Consider the following 21,548-nt stretch of genomic DNA (forward strand, 5'->3'; position numbering starts at 1 on the left):
AGGAGTTACAGCAGTGACGTCTCGACCGAATTAGGTTGATTTCGCTGCTAAGATCTCCTTAATACCTGAGTTAGAGGTTGGGGCGTTACACCTCATGCTAGGGGCTTCCTGGGAAGGGGGCCATGGCAGTGGGGATTAGAGCAATGAGCAAAACAAGAACGATGAGATCTCCATTAGAGTAGAAGGTAAGCTGTTAGAGGCTGTCTCTAGCGGGGGCGGATGTAAGGACTCTCTCTAGCGGGGATGTGCGGAGGTTGTCTCTGGTGAGGGGAAACGGGAAGAGGTTGTGAAGAAGAGGTATGGTGTAATGGAAGTGTACGATTCACTGTTGTAAAAAAAATTACAATATATTTAGTAATATGATAACACAAAAAGCTTATTTCATCACAAAATTAAGTAGAAGTCAAAGTGCAAAACTGACCCATTATTGATTTCATTCACTTTTGGTTGTCTACCCAATTGACATTAACGTTAATTCAAATTAAAATTCATATAATAAATTCCCAGAATTTGCTAATCAAGCAATGAACAGAAACCAATCAAACATAAAACCATAATTTAATACGGAGTAATAAAGCAATTGAAGAACAAACAATTACAAACAACAAAGACATGAAAAAACAAACCCAACTAAATTCTTTAAGAAAACCTAGTAAGACAGAGCAAATGAAATCAAAACATTAACATACCTACGTTGAAGAGCCAGCGTAGGAAGAAAAGTATAGATAATTGGTCGCATGGTGAACCTACTTGGAAAGACTCAAAAATTAAAGGACTAATAAACCAAGAAAGACAAAGCAATTGAATTTGTGCAAAAATTTAAATCGAAAAACAACTAACACGAAAACCCGAGAGAAGTAGGCTGAATGACAACATAACAATCAACAGAAAAACAAAGTGAATGCGAATATTTGGAATGCTGTTAATCAATTAAAATATAAATATTTGCATTTAAATTGAGAATTGAAATGAATGCGAATGCGACAGCGTGATAATGATCCGTGAATATTGATAATGGAACTCCGACAATTATGTTTATTATCACGTAATTTATTAATATATGAATAATATTAATATAATTTGTTTCATGTTGATTAAACCCACTAGCTATTAGAAATAATAGTAGTACCGAAGAGTTTGAAAAAGATTTGGAAGACAACGAAAAAGGTAAAGTGCTCGTCGATGAATAGGATGACAAAAGGACGACGACATATTTGTATCAAATAACAAGACAAAATCAAACAAAAAGCAACAAAGTATATATATTTTCTATTATCATATTTGTAAATAAAACTAAGCATAATAATTAAGTAAATTATGTAACAAATAATTCTGTAGGCAATAAATTATGTAACAATAAAAAAAAAAACTAATTTTTTTTATGCTTAATTTTGATATATTATTCATTTATTTCCTTATTTTGTTTTTTGAAACAAACAAAAAAAAAAATTAAAATCTAATTCTTAAATATTAATTATGATCTAGTCTTAATTTTCTATCATAACCTTATAAATTCTAATCATCAAATCTTATTAATTATTTTTTATTTTAAAAAAAATTAATGTAATCACAATTTTTAATATCATCTACATATATTCAAATTAAATATACAAATCATAATATCTATTAAATAATAAAACAATTAAATCAATTAAGTATACCATTAATATAACATTGATAATTTAATTGGCAAAGTAAACAAAGCAACATAAGTAGTTTTTATGTAATAATTTAAATTTCATGTTTATTTATTCTAAATTCTCAATGATAGCCCTCAACTATTGTTTTTTTTCCAATGATAGTTAATTTTTTTTTATTTATTTTTTTTTATTTTCAATGGTAGCACTCTACTTTTACAAAGCTACAATTGTAACCTTAATTATGTTTTTCCGTTAAATTTATGTTAAATATAACTTTATTTTGAATCAAGGTTAATTAAAAATAAATAAATAAATAAAACCACCCCTCCCCTCAACTGCCCATCCATTCTTCCCCCTCCCTCTCCACGGCTCCACCACCCACCGGGCCACCGGTGATAGATTCTCCCTAATACTCGACATCCCACACATCTTGTTTTGGTGTTTCCCACTTTCCCCTACCCCCTCTTTGCATGGTTCAATTTGTTCTTCCTCTTCTTCTCCATCGTCCGTAGTTGTTAAATTTGCACCATATGCGTTAATATTGTGGCCAAAGTCGGTGATTGGAGACAGAATCAAACCAGAATTATATTTGAATTTGATGTCGAATTTGTGCGAGAAGAATTGGAGATGATTTATGAATTCTGAGGGTTTTATTAGGGATTTTTTTATATTTGTGATTGAAAGGAATTGGGAATTCATCGACCTCCATTTTTGTTGAATTTTTGAGTAGTTGAGGTGCGGCGCGAGGGCTATGATTGTGGTGTTGGTGTGAAAGCTGCAATATGTGTGGTTATTGTTGCAGGTTGGAAGCAAGAGAGGTGGAAAATGGTGGTTGCTGCGGGTTGCTTAGTTGTGTATGGTTGGGTGACTCGATGGTGCAAAGGTGGAAGTGTTTGATTGTTGTTTTTGTACGTACTGATGTCGTTGTTGTTGTGGGCAGGTTAAGTTAAATGACTTGAAGGGGTGGCCATAATTGACTTGAAGGGGTGGCCATTGCGTGCGATGGTGGAAGGGGGGTAGATAGGGGGTGGGTGTACCGTGGATAGTGGAGGGTTTGGGGGTGGATGTCATGGAAGTTGAATGAAGGGGATGAGAGCTAGAGAAAATGGTTAAGAGAGAGAAAAGTGTTGAAAATAGTTAAAGTTAACAGATATTTAACGGTTTAGAGCTAATAAGGTTACGGTTGTAACTTTTAAAAAGTAGAGTGCTACCATTAAAAATCCAAAAAAAACTTGGCTATCATTGGGAATAAGCAATAGTTGAGGGCTACCATTGAAAATTTCCCTTATTTATTTTATATTTTTTTACATTTAATTGTTTTTTTTCTAATATGACACTACTACACAAAAAGGAAAATATGTATCGCCTCTAAGGCGCTTCTCTGGGGTGCCTTGTAAATTCTACAAAGAACCTCTTCTATATCTAAAATATGTAGGCGCTATTCTAGTTGCAAATTAGCAATTTTGTGTAGAACTACCCCAAAATATTGTTTTGTGAACATTTACCTGTTTTTTTAAATATTTTTTTTTTGTATGTTTAGAACTATCCATAAGATGACAAATATTTGTCTAACACTACACTACTCATAAACAGTTTCCGTCCTATTGAACCGTCTGTGGGGCACGTACACCCCTACCATTTTCCACTCAATTCTCTCCTCCATCATTTACTTTCCCTCCAAACTCATCCAAAATTCTTTTATTAAGCAATTTAACACAATTTCTCAATAAATCAGGTAAGTTTTAAGCTATTGTTTTAATTGTAGGTCTGTATATATAATTGGTTTAGGGTTTTTAATTTAATTTAATAAATATAATTAGGGATTCAACTTAGGATTTGGGTCTTCAATTAGGGTTTAGGTTTAGGGTTTAAGACTTTAATTGAATAAAGGATTTTTCTTATTTCGTCAATTAAAAGTTTTAGGTTCTTATTTGAGCAATAAAAAACTAGGAATTCCCTCATGTTCAACAAATTATAATTTAAAGGCCACAAATTTCATAATAACTACTCCAGTATACATCGTTCATCCTTGTTTTCGTTCAAATTTTCAGCATTTACTTTGCCCATCCCTTTAAGGGCTTTAACCATTGATGTAGTTTCACCCTTTGACATAGAATTACCCAAAACAACAAAAATATGAATAAGATAGATAGAGATAGACAACAAAGAAAAGGGTTTTAGGCCTTGTCAATTTTTTAAAAAGAGGATGAATTTGGAGATTTGCTTAGCTTAGATTAAGAGGTAAAATGTGGAAGCTAGAAGGTCAAAGATGAGAAGTGAAAATGGAGGGAAAGTAAATGAACGAAGAGATAGATATTTGAGGAGAGGAGTTCATTTGGGTGGGAACAGTAGTATTGGGCCCTACTAACGACTCAATTTGACGGAAATCGTTTATGGTAGTGCTAGACAAACATTTGGGATCTTATAGGTAGTTTTAAGGAAAATTAAGAAAATGGGTAATTATTCACAAAACAACATACTGATCAAAACATCATAATGATAACATTTTATCTATTTTAATACCTATTTAAATTTAAAATTATAACTTTTGGTTGTTTCAATTAGCGTTCCGTTAGTGGTTATTGGTTAGCTAATTAAACTTTTTTCTCAATTTGCGTGTCAAAAAATTTTCTATTAAGATTTTGGGGGTCATTATAATTCTTAAGGCCCCAACTTGAGCTCGGGATTGGAAAAAATACAACGTATTGCCTCATTTTGCGTTATAAATTGTATTGATTGCGAGGCATTAATTTTTTTTGTGTTGCAAAAATTATTTGGGTAAGGTTTTAGGGGTCAATGTAGACCTTTAACGTCCAAATAGAGTTCGAAATTAGAAAAATATAAATGTTATTGTATCATGACTGAGTAACCCCTGCAAGTTATGGCTGATCGAGTAATCGTTGAATAAGTAACCTTAGCCACACAGTATAGCCAACCACATATGAAACTCTATAATTCATACTTCCTCCGTTTCTTTTTAGTTGACACGTTTCTTTAGTCACGTTTGTCAATGCACAAATTAAATCATTAATATCTTTAATTATAGATAAGCAAAAATTATGAAAAGTTGATATTAATAAAATATACATTGTGACGAATCTAACAAGATCCCACATGACTATATTTTTCCTTGCATATAAATCACAAAATATGGTCAAAGGAAGGTGAGTGAAAAGTGCTAAATTCAAAACATGTCAACTAATAAAAAACGGAGGTAGTATTTTTTTATGATAAAAAAAAAATATATATAAGATGTTTGAAATTATGTAATAGATCAATGGAAATAATTGAAAAAAAAAATAGATTTTTTTGTTGTGTAATTGTTTATTTATTTTTTCTTTTAGTCTAAACCTCTTTAATTGGCCAACCTTATAGCAGGGACACAACATCAAGACCTTCAATTTTTACATTATTTGAGTTGTTCATGTGCTTTTCGAGTATAGATTTTTTTTAGTTTTGATGTACAAAATGTGCACGTTTAAAATTAAATGATCATTATGGATTCATGGTTCCGCAAAAAAAAAAATATGATCATCATCATGGATTCGTGGTTATTGGTTAAGCTCCATGTTTTTTTTTAATCACATAGTAACGTGATTTTATTAAATGAGACATGTGATTTTAATTAATGAATGAACATGCTTAATTGGTTTTAGTCAATGGTCAATTAATTTTATTTGTTAAATTGAGTGACAACGTGAAAGTGAACAACGTGCCTATAATATACAATAATCTCGACAGGCTGCACAGTTTACTAACCCTGATCTCGCCTTAAGGCGCGATGTTGTCATTGATCATGCGTCTTACGTCTCACCACTTATGACTTAAGAGAACTAACTCCTAGTCTGTCACTCCAAATTGGAGGAAAAAAAAAAAAAAGTACTTGTAGATTGCAATAATTTAGAAGGTCAAGTTTCATAGATATTAACGAATTAACATTTTTTTATTGAAAGTAATAAATTAAGTCAATGTGTAATACTATCACTAACATGCTACTCTTTATAATTTTATAAATTTTACAATGCATTTCAGACGTATGTATTAATGGTTAAAATGCATGCTGCACAGAAAACCTTTAAATACCAATGTTATATAAAACTATTTTTTGAAATGGACGAAATATATAACTTTTTACACAACTCAATAAAACTTTTTATGCGTTAAGGGTTAAGGTATGATATAAAGATGTTACTTTGCTTAACCATTCACAACTCTCCTAATATAATTCAATCTATTGAGCAACGCCTATAAAATATTCGCTAGGATGCTAGATTATCACGGAGTACATCTTAATTTGACCATTTTACTTAACAAATTCGTAATACATCAATCGTATGCTATATATACCACTCGAACTAGAATTCTTACCATACATAGTCGAAGATCAGCTAAATTTTAAATATAATGACACTGCACTAGCTAATACGAAGTATAACAGACCCTTTTAAATTACCCTTTTTTTTTGGTGTTATATCCGGTTCACCCTTTGGGCTAATCCGGATTCAAAGATCAGTTCTAGGTGGTTAGGTTCCAGTACCCTCCCAATTTTTATTGCGGGGGATCGAACATAGATCCTCCCCACCAAGTGTAGTTCCAATCACCATTACACCAACAACCAATTGGTTATAAATTACCACATACAAGTTGATGACTAGGTAATTAATTTACATTAAATTAAAAAGTTTATAATGAATAAAGAAACAATAACAAAATTAAAAAAAGACTTGGAACCTCGTATGATACATGCATATGATGCTATATAAATAGGCGTGCAATAGTTCAACAGTTTTGCAGGTTATGTGCACTTAATTAATTACAAAAATGGGGTGTAAAATTCAAGCAGAAGAAGTTGTTATGAGACCTCTTGCTCATTTTCCTCCAGACATTTGGGGTGACAACTTCGTCACCTTTACCCTTGAAGACAATTTGGTAAATCATTATTTTCATTTTTCTTTTTCCCCCTCATTTAGATAATTTTTTCTACGTAAAATGATAAATCTTTATACTACCTCGAATTTTGTTGTTCGTTTATGGTTAAAGTTTATAATTTTGTTACTCTATGCTACTTTTGTAAGTAAAAATAATCATATATTTGATGAAGATGTACTAATTAAAGATCATGAAAAAAACAAGTGTGTAACGTAATTTGAGACATGGTCTGTTTTTGCTTATTTTCATCCTTCATTAGCATACCACGAGGGATTCAATCCACATCCGATCCAATCCTAACCCTTCTTATCTTTACAAAAAGAAAAAAAAAAAGCACTTCTCTTGTTTCTAAATACCTATAACAGTTTAACTTTCTCATACATTAACTTGTGTATTAGGTTGTTTTGTTTTTTTTTTTTTTTTTTTTTGGAAATTAAAAATTGAATTGGTCTCAACACCCTAAAGTCCTGAACTATAGTTTGGGTGCAGTCAACACCTTATTCTATGACTAGTAGTTAGGACACCACCAACTATTGATTTCGGTACAATACGTGCCATTAATAGATATTTTTGGGCACTAAATCTGAGACATTTCTAGTAATTAAAGGGTACTTGATGGCACTCGTTGCACCTCCATTAATAGTTGGTGGTAGCACTAGTAGGTGTTTCAGCTACTAGTCAAAGTTTGGAGTGTTGGCTGCACCTAAGCTATATTATAGGGTGTTGAGGCCAATTTTACCCTTTTGTTTTTTTGGTAAAATGGAGCTGATTAATTAATAGTTAAAGAAGTTTTACGGACTACTACTTAGCTGTTATGGTTTATAGTTACACGATTATTACATATGTGATCAAATGTATCCATTAGCAAGTGTTGCATGCAATCAAGTGTATGTAATAGTGTATGTTGTTGTTTCATGTCTAGAGGATGGAGAAGTACGCTAGAGAAATTGAACCGTTGAAGGAGGAAGTACAAATGATGCTGGCTATGGATAATCCTTTAGATGTTGTGAAGAAGATGAGCTTGATTGATGCAGTAGAACGTCTTGGAATTTCCTATCACTTTGAAAATGAAATTGAAGAGCGCTTGGGCCATATTTTCAAAGAATTTGCTACTAAAAATTTCAAAATCGACTATGATCTATACAACACTGCATCACAATTTCGCATATTTAGGCAACATGGTTACAAAATACCTTGTGGTAAGAGAGATTAAAAGCACGGATAAACAAAACTTTGTGATTATTACTATGTATAACTCATTTTTATTGATTAAAATTTATTTATTCTTATTAAAGTAGACTTAAGCTACATATTCACCCAATCTTCACTTATATGAATTAAAATTGCTCGAAGACTTATATCATTTGAACTTATTTAAACTGTCTATTAAACTCCTTTAAAGTTATATATTGGTCTTTTATTTTTTTAAAAAGAAAGTTTACATAAGGCGAACAGAGTAAGGTATTTTAATATTATGGTGTTTTTCCTCTTAAGTGAAATATTGATTATTACTATAAAATACTCATTATATTACTTAAATTGAATATTGTTGAATGAAATTACTATTTCTTAATGTTTAGGTTTTAAGTTGAAAATACAAAGCTTTATTTGTTACCAATAGAATTTTGGGCTCGATCCAGTAACTTCATAATGAGCATAGTTCGAAATTAAAAAAGCATATAAAAAAACGACAAATTTTTACCTACACCCCTATGTAGGTAGCTCTACCTGCACCCCTTTCTAGAATCATCGTCCTTGACATACGGCTGCACCCCTCTTACTCTTATGATGCTTGTGCGTTTTCCTTTAATTTATACATATTTTTTCTCAATATATACTTAATCATTTTCAACTTATTTTTTTTTTATTTCATTATCCTGTGTAATAAGAGATCAAAATATTGTAAAGAAAAATGTTATTAACAATCAAAGTACACTATAAACAAAACAGGATAATTAAATAAACATTTACAAAAATAAATTTGAACACTTTGCTAGAAAATGAACATAATTCAATAAGAGAATGAACAAGTATTACAATCTATATGAACATCTTTCAACATAAAAATGAACATATACCGAAAGTCCAATGAACATCTTCAATACTAGAATGAAAAATTATAAAATTAATAGAGCATTTTTTAATATAATAACAAACAAGTATTAAAAATTGCAACAAATAAATCTCTTTTAATATGAGAATGAACAAGTATAAACTAAATGAATATGCTTAGATATAAAAAAAAATTAATATTGTATAAGATTGCAAGTGAACATCTTTCAATATGAGAATGATCATGTAAATCAAAGAAAATGAACATGTATCAAATTTAAATGAACATGTATTAATATCAAAATGGTCATAAATGAACATAAATTCCATCTAAAATGATGAAATTTATGATAGATTAAAATTTACTAGCCAAAATTCGTCATATAATAGTTTTAAGTGACAAAATAAGTAATATTAAATGATAATTGATGGTTCAATGTCATAAATCAAATTGATAATTTGTCTTTAAATTTAGTTATTACAATTTGAATATTTTTTTTTTTTTGGCAATTATAATTTGAATATTAATCCTTCTACAAATAAACATAAAGCCTATCTAAAATGAACATTTACGATTGATAAAAAGTACTAGCCAAAATTCACCGAATAACAATTTTACTCAAATTATGTCATACTTATGGAAAATTCTTATAAAATAATTTAATAACTATTATAATCGAATAACTTCCATTATAACTATGAGAAATCACAAACTCTAATTGAAATTTTTGTATTAGATCTGTGAAGAATTCTAATGATAATTTGTTCATATGTGAATGAACATGTGCTAATATATAAATGAGCAATTACCAAAATGAAAATGAACATTTATTTTTTAAAAAAATCTATTACGAACTAAATTTACATTTCTTTATTCCTACAAAATAGATCAAATTGCCCATTATATTAGGGCAATTGAACTGTATTTTAATTTTTTATGTCCAGTAATTTTATAAGCTAATAAGTAATAATACACACCACAAGTTCAATCAACTTAAAATTGATAATAATACCAAATATCATTCTACTATAATCATAATAAAATTATAAAAATCATGAACTACGAGTACTGAAATTTCATATTATTAAAGAATAAGGAAAAAAAAGTTAGGGTTATAACTTTTTTTTTGCCAATAAAAATTATATGAAACGCAAAGTACTAGTGAAATTTAATATATCTAGAGAAAATAATTGAAAAACAAGGGAAAAAATTTAGGGTTTGCAATATTTTCCTTAAAAAAATAAACAAAAATAACTTATAATTTGATTTTCAACCTTTCTTTTGATGAAATTTCCTTTGATTTTATGATTTCATCTAAATCTATTATTTTAATTGAGATCTAGCAAAGTTTTTTTCAAGAGAAATTTGAGAGAATTTGGTAGTTTAGGAGAGAGAAAGTGGAGTGAAAAGTGGGTAAAATTTTGAGGAAAGAGAAAATGTAGTAGTAATATTTATTGTTTAAGCATTTATATGAGGAAAGAGAAAAGGTGATTTTTTTTTTCAACATTATGGTACTTACATGGAAAGGGAGGGAAGGGGGTGTAGGTATTACTACCTACAGTGGGGTGTAGGTAATAACAACCCATAAAAAAGATATAAATTATCCTGAAAGATAAATTAATTAATTAATTAATATTCGTAACTTTTTATGACTTTACTATCCTTAAGGCCTGTTCACTTCAGCTTAATTTCAATTCATTTCAGGTCCAATCAGTGCAATTCATTTCAATTTAGTTTAGTTCAGTTCCTAATTTCCTTTTCTCATAATATATTCATTTCAGCTCTATTCAATTCTGTTCAATAAATTATTGGTTGGTTATACGAGTAATATAATATACACATGCATACACAATCTGTGAACTAATAAGCATGTATATACTTTATTTTTTAGTATTAAGTTGGGAACTTATCGACAATTTATGAGTAAATCGATGTAATAAATGTTTATTTATTGTCATTTCTTTTCACTTTTAGCTTCTTATATACATATATTTTCCCTTCTATTTAAGGTAATATTAATACTATATTATTTATCATAAATTGCAGATGTATTTAATAAGTTTACTAATGATGATGGCAAGATGAAAGAATCCCTAAAGACTGATATAAAGGCCATGGTGAGCTTGAACGAAGCTGGGAACTTAAGGGTACATGGTGAATTCATCCTAGACGAAAGCTTTTGCTTTTGCTACCAATGCCCTTAAATCAAGTGCATCATCCTCTGAACAAGCTCGCCATGCATTGAAGCAAGTATTGCATTTTGGCATTCAAAGGGTGGTGAATCGCCATTTTATTTCCTTCTACGAAGAAGACGAAACTCGAAACGAAACAGTTCTAAGGCTTGCAATTGACCGAAATTGTTACATCGACAAGAATTGACCGAAATCCTCGAGTTAGTTAATTACTCCTTTTTTTTTTTTTTTTTTTTTTTTTTTTAAGAAAAGTTAATTACTCCTTTTATTTTTATTTAAGTGCTTCACTTTGACCGATACACTTGCTAATACACAGCTTTGACTAATGATATATATCTTTAATTAGCATAAATTATAAATAGTTGATAATTGGAAACTATATGCTTTGAGATCAAACGAACAAGTATTCATTCATTATATATTATTTTATGTATAGAGCACAAACATTGGTCAAATTGGTGCATGCATGTGAATAACACTAATCTACTAATTAACTAATTGATTATTTTCCATTACTAATCAACTACATAATTATTTCCTAATTATTTTCCAATACTTCCATGTATCTTTATTCCCTATAATAATGATTTTTTAACAGTTTTTTTGGTGCATTAATGTTATACAAAGTGGTGGATTTCTTTAATTTTTTATACAAAGTGGTGGATTTTAGTGATTCTTAATTGTAAGTTTTTACCTTTTTCACGTGTTGCAAATTTTTGCATCACTGTGTGAAAAAAAATAAAAAAAAATGTGCACGACTAATCTATATGTGGTTGCTAGTACAAATGACGTGATAGTTCTGAGTTATCTTAATATTTCACTCTGATTATTTATTTCTTGGTGGGGGTGCAAATTAGAATTGAAAATCAAGTTTACTTATGCAAGGCACAGAAGTGTAGAATGCCACTTTTGGTCAATAGCTATGTACTATGAACCTCAATATTCTCTTGCTAGAATGCTATTTACAAAGTTTTTCCGAGTCCTTCCATATTAGATGATACATATGATGCATAAGGAACATTCGAGGAACTCGAGCTCCTAACAGAAGCATTTGAGAGGTACTTGTAGATTTTAAGACACAAAACTAAATTGTATTGTTCATCAATATGCCAAATCATAAATTAAATTGAATTGTGATCACAATTTTTTTTTATACTAGATTCTCAAAGGTCACTATATACCATTATTTAGCAAATGATCTCACATAATTTATTTTGTTGCACAATTTAGGTGATGGATTTAATAAGGAGCACTTGACAAAAAAAAAAAAAAAAAAAAAAAAAAGGATTTAATAAGGAGCTATTATATAGAGGCGAAATGGTTAAAGGCAAAATATGTGCCTACATTTGAGGAATATATGGTGAATGCTAGAATAACTGGGGCAACTCAAATCATTACTCTCACCTCCTTGATGGGAATGGAAGAAATTAGAGAAGAAAAACCATTTAAACAGATATTGCAAGCTCCTAAGGCCATTACAGCATGCGAAGTTATTGGTCGTCTCATGGATGACATTGTTACACATGAGGTATGTTGTGTTTGATTAGTCATGTTGTGTAAAATTGTTAATATAAAAATATTGTTGGTTTTATCATAATATAGATTTTCAAATTTCACATAAATTTTTCACTACTTATGATATATATTAATTCTTAAAATTATTTATAAACCGCAAAACATCAAAGTCAATTCTTGAAATATGTACTCGGCCTTCACTCTTCAATATTTGAATTGATATAAAATATTTTGAGTTACATTTGGCTTGATTATAAAATATGTTTTAAAATCTGAGTTGGAATGTCTTTCTTATCCTTTCATATATGATTTAGAATTATATTTATTTGATTATTTCTTATTGCATGAATATACTTTTAAAAACATTGTAAAATAGGAGGAGCAAACTAGAGGTCATGTTGCTTCAGGAGTGGAAAGCTATATGAAAGACTACAAATTGAGTAGGGAAGAAGTGGTACAAATATTTAAGAAAATGATAACCGATTCATGGAGAGAATTGAATGAAGAGATCTTAATCAAGCCTAATCCAAGTTATGGTGATCTCCCAAAGCCTGTTCTCCAACGTGTTCTAAACCTCGCCCGTGTGTTGGATTCCCTTTACAAGGTCGTCGATGGATACACTCATTCCAAAATCATCAAGGACGACATAATCTCTACCTATACTCAATCTATTTCTATTTAATGAAATTGAACAACGCAGTCTTTAGTTGTTACCAAATAAGATTGGTAATAAAATCAGGAAATAGATCAGAATTGAAATAATATTGGTTAGTTGTTACTTGTTGTCCTTGTAGTGGTGTGATTTCAAAGTGTTGGTTTATTTGTTGTATTAATAGTGCATTTCTTAATTAGAAATTATATAATTGGCATCTAATTGAGAATTGAATTTCATACTTTTTTTTTATTATTGATATTGGAAAGATGTAATTGGCATTGATATTGAGAATTGAAGTTAATTTTAGTTTATATTATTTCATTACTTATGAGTTATGAGCAACAATTGACAAAAATAATTGATTAATACATTAAGGGGGTGTCAGGTTTTTTAAATTGGAATATATTGGTATGGAATCTCATACCAGAGAGGCATGGATTCTAAACCACATACTAGTTTAAAGAAGTTTTAGTTTAATTGTTGGAATGAATTCTATACTTCAATTCATTAATAGAATGGATTGTGAATCTTAAGGGAGGAGGTGGGTATCGGATTCCATGGATATAGGGGAGAGTTAGAACCCTTGGGTATGATATTTTATTACTAAAAAACAAAAAAAAAAAAAAAATCCTTAACCAAACAAAAAATTAGATGAAATGGATTCTAACTCCATTCCAAACAAATCCAAATGATCTAACCAAATCACCCCTAAGGACCTGTTCTCTTTAGCTTATATTCAGTTCAGTTCAGCTCAGCTCCAATAAGTTCAGTTCTTATTTAAATTTCTCTCTCTTATAAAATATTCAGTTAGCTCCAATAAATTTAGTTCATTTCAGTTCAGTTTTTATCTAAATTTCCCTCTCTTGTAAAATATTCAGTTCAGCTCATTCAATCAGAACATGTCCTAAGTTTAACCAAATGACCACTAAAAAATGTGAAAGAGGATGATTGACTTTTGCAAGACCCATAGACCTAAAGACCACTCCATATTTTTGAAGTTAAGCCTCCCTTTAAAAGAGAGACAAAAGAAGACTCCCAAATAGTAGACGTTATAGAGTATAGAGTATAGACTACAGTAGACTAAAAAGAAGTCAATAAAACAATACTTGAAATCAAAAACTCAAAGCACAAAACCCAACAAATCCCCAACCGTTTACTCCCAAAACTCGAACGTTAAAAAGACAATCAACGTTGTCCCCACGCCAACACAAAACAAACAAACAAACCCCACTTTTATTACTTCCTTAAACCCCTCAACCTTCACTCTCAACAACACTCTTCTTCTACTCTCACATTTTTCCCCTGTTTTTCTTTTCTTTTTTTTTTTTCTTGATTATATCTTCTTCAATCAACATTAATTTAAGAACCCAGATAAATTTTTCAGCAATTAAGGGAAAAAACCCAAAAGGGTCAATTTCATTTTGGGGATTTTTTTTGTGGGTTGATTGATTCAAAATGGGGGACGAAGAAACCCTAGGATTTGGGAATTCAGGAAAATTGAAAGGTGAAATTGATACTTCAGCACCATTTGAGTCTGTTAAAGAAGCTGTCACTAAGTTTGGTGGGCTTGGATTTTGGAAGCCTGTTTCCAATTTACATAAATCCACTCATTCTTTTCTGGTAAATTCTAGCTCTAATTTTGTTTTTTTAGTTGTTATTGATCAATTTTGTTTTAAAGATTTGTTGTGAATTTGTTTCATATGTTTTTTGTATTGTTTAAATTTGATGGGTTTTTTGCTCAGAATCAAAAGATTGAGAATTTGATGGAGTAAAATGTATGTATTCCCATGTGTTTGTGTATGTGGATTTTTGTCGACACGAGCTAGCTTAGCTGGTTAAAGTCGTGAGGGCCGTCCGGCCGGGTCTTGGTATATGTGAATTCGTGATCATTCAAATTTAGTATGAATTGTTAACATAATTGTTGGGTTTATGGTGTAACTGTGTATTTAATTTCTCTTTTTTGTAGTTGGGGTTTAATTATAATATGTTAGTTATGGAAAACGTGAAGGAATAAAGTGTTCATTAGTTTAGTAGTTAATTGTATTTAAATTTTCAATTAAGGAGGAAAGTGAATTTTTGTAGGTTGGATGGTTGAAAATGTTCAAAGTGGTTAGTGTTTTCTGGTTGTGTAAATTTGAATTCTTATAATTAGTCTGTAGGGATCCATATTTAATCGATGAAGGAGTGCATTGATTCATTTTAGTTTGATCTTATATTAGCAATTTCTAGCTTTGAGGAGAAACTGCGAATATTGGAAGTTCGAAATTTCATGATGGCGTATTGAGAGAAAATCGATTGAGGTTGGATCTAAAGATGTTATTCCTGTTAGACATTATGATATGTGGTGTTACGATAATGGGGAAATTGATTAGTGTGGCAGGATAGCCGAAAAGTGAAAGGGTAAGGATTTGTTTAGGACTCTTAGTAGTATGGCTGTTTGCATCAGTCGATGCAGGACACACACGGGGGTTAATGGAAGAACATTGCCATAGTATGATTGTGTTTCACCGCTTCCCAGCTTGAGACATAATGGCGAATCTAATTCAAAAATGTCATGTCTTAGGGTGAGGAGTAGATGAAATGCTTCTCTTATTGAAAGTAATTGAAGAAGGGTGGTATGATATCAACTAATAGGTAAAAATCAGAAAGACTGTAAGTATATAGAACTGTTATTTTAACCAATCCTTGGACTGTTGGACACATATCTCGTTGAATGAAATCTAAAATATATGGAAGCTGAAGTTCAATTAGCGCCCAAATAGGTATGTTTTTTAGGATCATACGATTTGCTTTGTGGAAGTAGTTGGTGTATCAAATGTAATAGTGATAAATTATTGAGCTGAATTGTATAATGATCTTTGTTGTTCTACTATTATCTATATGCCAAATCTTGGTGCATTTTCTGATTTTGACAAGAAAACACAGTTCTAACTTTTTTATTTTGAATTAAATATTATAGCCCGGTGATGTGGAGGAGATTGATGTAGCAAAAGTGGAAGAACAAGCAGCCGAATTGGAGAAAGAGCTGATCTTGAAAGAAAAAGATACATTTGAGGTTTTAAAAGAACTCGAAGCAACCAAGAGGATTGTCGAGGAACTCAAGTCAAAGCTACAAAAAGAAGAATTTGAAGCCCAAGTGAATGTTAGTGTTGATGAGAAGCCATCGGTTGTGAACGAAAAAGAGGAGGAAGAGAAGGAGAATAATCCTAATCTCTCAGCTCAGAAGCTTCCAGAAGGTTCAAACCTTGTACCATCATCAACCCCGGGTTTGATATTGATGGAACTCAAACAGGCTAAGTTGAACCTTACCAAGACAACAAGTGATCTAGCTGAAATTCGAGCATCTGTGGAATCTTACAACAAGAAGATAGAGCGAGAAAGGATGTCTTTGGAGAAAACTCGTGAAAGACTGAGATCGAATACATTGAAGGTTTCCTCTCTTGAAGAAGAGATAAACCACAAAAAATCTAAACTGGAAGATGCCAAGGAAACTAACAACGGTAGCAAGGACATTGCAGCAGAGCTTCAACGGTTGAGCGACGAGGCAGAAGATTTCAAGAAGAAGGGAGAGACTGCAAAGTCTGAAGTCATGAAGGTCATGTCAGAGATTGAACAAACAAAGGCTAAGGTAAAGACAGCCGAGATCAGATTGGTTGCTGCTAGAAAAATGAAGTTAGCAGCGAAGGCAGCTGAAGCTGTTGCTCTTGCTGAGATCAAGGCTATAGAGCAGAGCGAGAATTCAACAACTACTGAGGAAAACCCGGAAAAAATAACCCTTACTCTTGAAGAATACTCTTCATTGAAAAGCAAGGCTCAAGATGCCGAGGAAAGTTGCAATATGAAAGCCCTTGAGGCAGCACTTCAAGTTGATGAGGCAAATGTATCGAAAATGGATATTATGAAGAGGGTAGAAGAAGCCATGGACGAAGTTGAAACTTCTAAACAGGCATTGGAAGATGCTTTGAACAGAGTTGAGGCTGCCAATAGGGCTAAGCTTGGTGTTGAGGAGGCTCTTCGGAAATGGAGATCTGAGCATGGAGAGCGAAGACGTTCCATACAAAACTCAACCAAATTTAAGAATCCTTATCCTTCAAACCGAAGAAGAGATTCTTGGGTGCTTGATGTGAATGGTGTTAATCTAGTAAGTGATGCGAAAGCCCCCGTGTTAAAGTCAACCTTGTCAATAGGGCAAATACTTAGCCAGAAGTTGCTCATCACCGAAGAATTTGAATCAGGGAAAAGTAATGTTAAACGGAAGGTTTCGTTGGGTCAGATGCTCGGGAAACAGAATGCTGTCATATCTTCTGCTTGGAAGGTGGAGAGTGACTGTGGGGGTTTTCAAAAACAGCTGCCTGCCAAAAGGAAGAAGCTTGGATTCGGTCGATTTTCAATGCTTTTGCCCAAGCAAAGCAAGAAAAAGAAGAAGCCTACTTCCGCGGTAAGGTAACCAAATTGCCTTACAAGAATTGTTACTTGATATATGACCTGACCACTAGTTTATAGCATCATTTGTATGTTTTTGTATTACCATTCTGTTTCCTTGTACTATAATTCTAATTGTCTAGATTTGCTACCTGCCCCTATGTCTCATTGAGTATTTGAGTACCATGTATTAGCTCGGACCGTGCTTCTTTGTAATATAAAAGCTAAGCGTTGTTATGCTACATGTATGTTTCTGCCTCGGAAATTTGCCAAGTTTGATGGTGAATTTTCTGCTTGATTGATTTACTACATCCGTTTCAAATTATTTACTACATGTCAAATCGTTGCAAATAATTTGATTTACTACATCCGTTTCAAATTATTTACAACATGTCAAATCGTTGCAAATAATTTGAAACAAACATAATATTAAAACGGTATAGTGTTAGGGTCAGCCGTAGCATGCATAGTGAAATGTAGCCGTTAGACCCTTTTTGTTTTCTATTAATATTATTATGGTGGTAAAGTAGCCGTTAGTAATCAAAAAAAGAGGTTTGTTAATTTGCCATGTAAGCAGAATATGCGGCTTTACTGCATGCCATTTAGGATTTAAAGTAGCCGTTGGATTTCATGACTGAAACTTTGTCTCTTCTGCTCTTTTTTAATCATTACTTTATTTTATTTTTTATTCACATGAACAGTGAACTGTGGATGGCAAAGCAAAGCAACTGCCATGTGGTGTTACATTAAATTATACGGGATAAATCATATAGAGTACGTACGTATATAAGGAAAATGTTATACGTAGACTATAAGATGCCTATAGTGGAGATGTTAAACATTTGATAAAACCAAACGATAAGTGTGTCCATTAGTGTCAAAATCTTCTTATTATGTACTTCGTATTATGCAGTACATTTGATGAAAGATTGAGGACTGTGTGATACTAGATTTTCATGATATTCACTTATCCTGTGTTGTGAGCCTTAGATCATAGACGTGTCGCAGTATTATTAGTTTAGCATATCTATCAAACTGTTAAACTTACAGGTTTATTATAATTGAAGAAGGTGCTGCAAAATATAGATCAATATGTTACCCTCTTTTGAATAACTAACTGTACTCTTAGTATGGTAGCTTGAATGATAAGTAATAAGATAGACAAAAATTCTCTGAAACACATAATGCGCTATGAAAGTTGTAACCGAGTATTTGATTGATACAAAAGGAGATCATAGTTTTGGACTTTAAATTAGTAATTATGCATTTATGTTGTAGAAACCGCGTTAATCCATTTGCAGTTCCTCCTGATTTCGCCTTGGTCTCCTGTAAGCACATTAACCTTTCCCAATTTGACCATGGCTTCATTAAACATTTGCTGCCATTGAGCACTGTCTGAGGCGTAACGTTGGACCATATCTTTTGTGGTCTGTTCAACAGCTAATGATACATCGAAAGGGAGCGAGCCCCTGCCTTTCATTATGTGGTTGTAGAATGCGTTGCCCCAATCTGAGTTGTTAGGGTTGTCAGGAAACAAAGGTACTCGTAACTCCCCGAACAACACTTCCTGAGATTCAGGACAGTACTTCTGCTTCTCCATTTGCTGGAACTGCTTGTCGACAAACTTTGCTGTTTCGGGCATTTTATCCATCGACCCAACTTCTGCAATCGTGTTCTGGCATCGGGTTTGGCCTATCGAGTGCGAACCCTCTAACACGACCATGTCCTGTAACGTAAGACCTCGTTCTGCAAACGCTACTTGCTGAAAAGTAATAGTATCATTTCCCTTAGGAAGGGCACTTGCAAGGCCACCAGGAGTGTTGAAAGAGTCACGACGTCCTGCAGGAACATCATATTTCGGGTTTCCTGATAAAACAATCATATCTCGAGCTGCATATGCCAGAAGATCTGCGCAGGATATAACGCCGGGACATTGCTTCTCAACCTCCGTCTTTGCAGCATCTAAGGCGTCCAGGCCCCTTAAGGAATTGCCGTTGGCTGGGAATGTCATTTCTGCGTCGTAACAGTTGTATCTTTGAGGGGTTAGAAGGATTGAAGCATCACAGCCCTGTTATGATTACAGTGAGCAATTTTAGCATGTTGTTATTATATATATGCATGCAGGGAAAAAAAAAACTAATACAATGAACTTTAGTACTCGCATTGCTAATCATCAAATGGTTTTGTTTTCACTTCTAGATTTTTTATTTAATTTTTGACATTGCCTCAAAAAAAAAAAAAAAAAAAAAAAAAAAAAAAAAAAAAAAAAAAAAACCTCTAATCACCATGTTACTGGCTTACTGCATTAAAAAATGTAAATAATTTTGTCAAAAAAAAAAAAAAAAAAGTAAATAATCCCTTAAACTAAATAATATCTCTTGCAATTTACCACCTTGAATTTCTTCTAGTATATTCATTATACTAGTATTTCCCTTGCATATATGCCATTTTAAAAATAAAAAAAATGCTTTGTTAAAGGTCACTTTTAAAAATAAGGTTTATCCAATAAGGTATGAAAATGTGTCATACTTCATTCTCATAAATTTTTTGATGGGCTGTTTGATAAACAAAAAATAAATGTGGTAACAATATTACTTTAATATGTATCATCATCTTTCTTAAAGGAGGTGCTCAATTAATGTCATAGTGTGTTGTGTGCATTGTGCAAATGGAATATTCATGAATAATTATATGTATTATGAGAATTAAAATGAAAATTTTGTTATGCCTTTTACTAACAAAGTTTTTATTCAACAAATAAATGCAACATTATAATTTATAATATAAAATGGTACAAATTAATTTCTAAACGTGTACATGCATAAAATGCAAATCGTTGTCTACCTTGCTTATGCACGTAGTACGATCATTAGTAGTTAAGGATGAATATGATTTTTGTTATAGACTTACCGTGATATAACAATCATGAAAGTGAAGACGGATAATACCAGGAACAATTCCTGGATTCTCTTGTGATTTTTTCCGAACAACATCACCAATTATTTGCTCTACATTTGGGCAACTTGAATTGTAGAAATCTACTGTAAGTTTGTCACTAATCGCAGTCGTATTTATTTCTCCTCCCCAAGATGAGGATGGAGATGGAGACGGAGATGGTCCGAAAGGGAATAAAGGAGATGATCCGAGTGGGAACGAAGATGGAGATGAAGAATGATTAGTAAGGCCTATAATGTTAAGAAGGGTCGTGAGAATGGCTAGGGGGGACTCCATATTTGGTGACCTCACCAAATCACCCCCTCTTTTTTTGGTAAATTATTAGAATTTGCACCTTTGTTAAATATTTATGTGTTTTACAAATAAAAATTCCGTGACATTTGGATGACAACCAAGAATGAATTGTAGTTTTCCTAATACTTAGGTTGTTTTTTACCTCAATTAAAGTAAATGTGAAATGTAGTGGCTAATATCTGGCATATATCTAATTTTAGTGAAAGTATAACATACAAGTTTACAACTTTGTGAATTGTGATAATGGTATCCCATTTTTATAAATTTCTTGTTCATATTAATTGTGACTGTCACTTAAGGTGGTTTGTAATTTTTTAGAATGCGTTGGTTTATATACAAGTCATTTAAAGTGGAAAATTTTGATATTTACTACCAGGAAAACACCTCGCTTCACATTTGCTATCGGTTATATTTTTTTTTTTTTTTTTTTTTTTTTTTTTAACCACCTAAATCAAAGTTTGTTAAAAACTTTTATGATAAATTGTTTTTGAAGACATTTTGTATGCAACCACCACTACTTGTTTAAAATGTTTTGCTATCTAAAAAAATTTGCTGGTTTAAAAAGTTTGTGATATTTGTTTTTTTAACACAAAAAAGAAATTTTATAAATATGCCCTAATTTATGGCCCAAAATACATCATTAGTATCACAAGAGTTTTTGCAAAAGTAAATGCCAAGAGCAAAAGAGGTAGTAAGAAAAGTATCAGGCTGCCTATAACCACAATAAACCTACATAGCCGAATTGCAATAAGGCTATCAAAGATAAATAGTAAAAAAAAAAAAAAAAAAAAGACACACAATACTAATTCACATTGTAAAAAATAGGAGTACAAGCAAACTGTTAGGACCTATTTATGTGTATAGTGTATAGTTATCGGGCCTATCTCATGAGC

At 31.7% G+C, this 21,548-nt stretch overlaps 1 protein-coding gene and 2 pseudogenes across 1 annotated transcript; 2 read left to right on the forward strand and 1 right to left on the reverse strand.

The window, feature by feature from the left end:
• The first annotated feature begins 6,461 nt into the window (after window positions 1-6,461).
• Window positions 6,462-13,011, forward strand: LOC145618509 (valerianol synthase TPS8-like; annotated as a pseudogene).
• A 1,112-nt stretch (window positions 13,012-14,123) lies between these two features.
• LOC145617831 (WEB family protein At2g38370-like) lies at window positions 14,124-17,712 on the forward strand. The gene is made up of 2 exons (XM_081672583.1): window positions 14,124-14,604; window positions 15,944-17,712. Exons 1-2 carry the CDS (start codon window positions 14,440-14,442, stop codon window positions 17,429-17,431), a joined length of 1,653 nt encoding a protein of 550 aa, XP_081528709.1. The 5' UTR covers window positions 14,124-14,439; the 3' UTR covers window positions 17,432-17,712.
• Window positions 17,713-18,673: 961 nt separating this feature from the next.
• LOC145617134 (peroxidase 5 pseudogene) lies at window positions 18,674-20,637 on the reverse strand (annotated as a pseudogene).
• Window positions 20,638-21,548: the final 911 nt, after the last annotated feature.

The sequence above is a fragment of the Chenopodium album genome, chromosome 26, assembly GCF_948465745.1.
Source record: "Chenopodium album chromosome 26, dcCheAlbu1.1, whole genome shotgun sequence".
Classification (NCBI taxonomy): Eukaryota; Viridiplantae; Streptophyta; class Magnoliopsida; order Caryophyllales; family Amaranthaceae; genus Chenopodium; species Chenopodium album.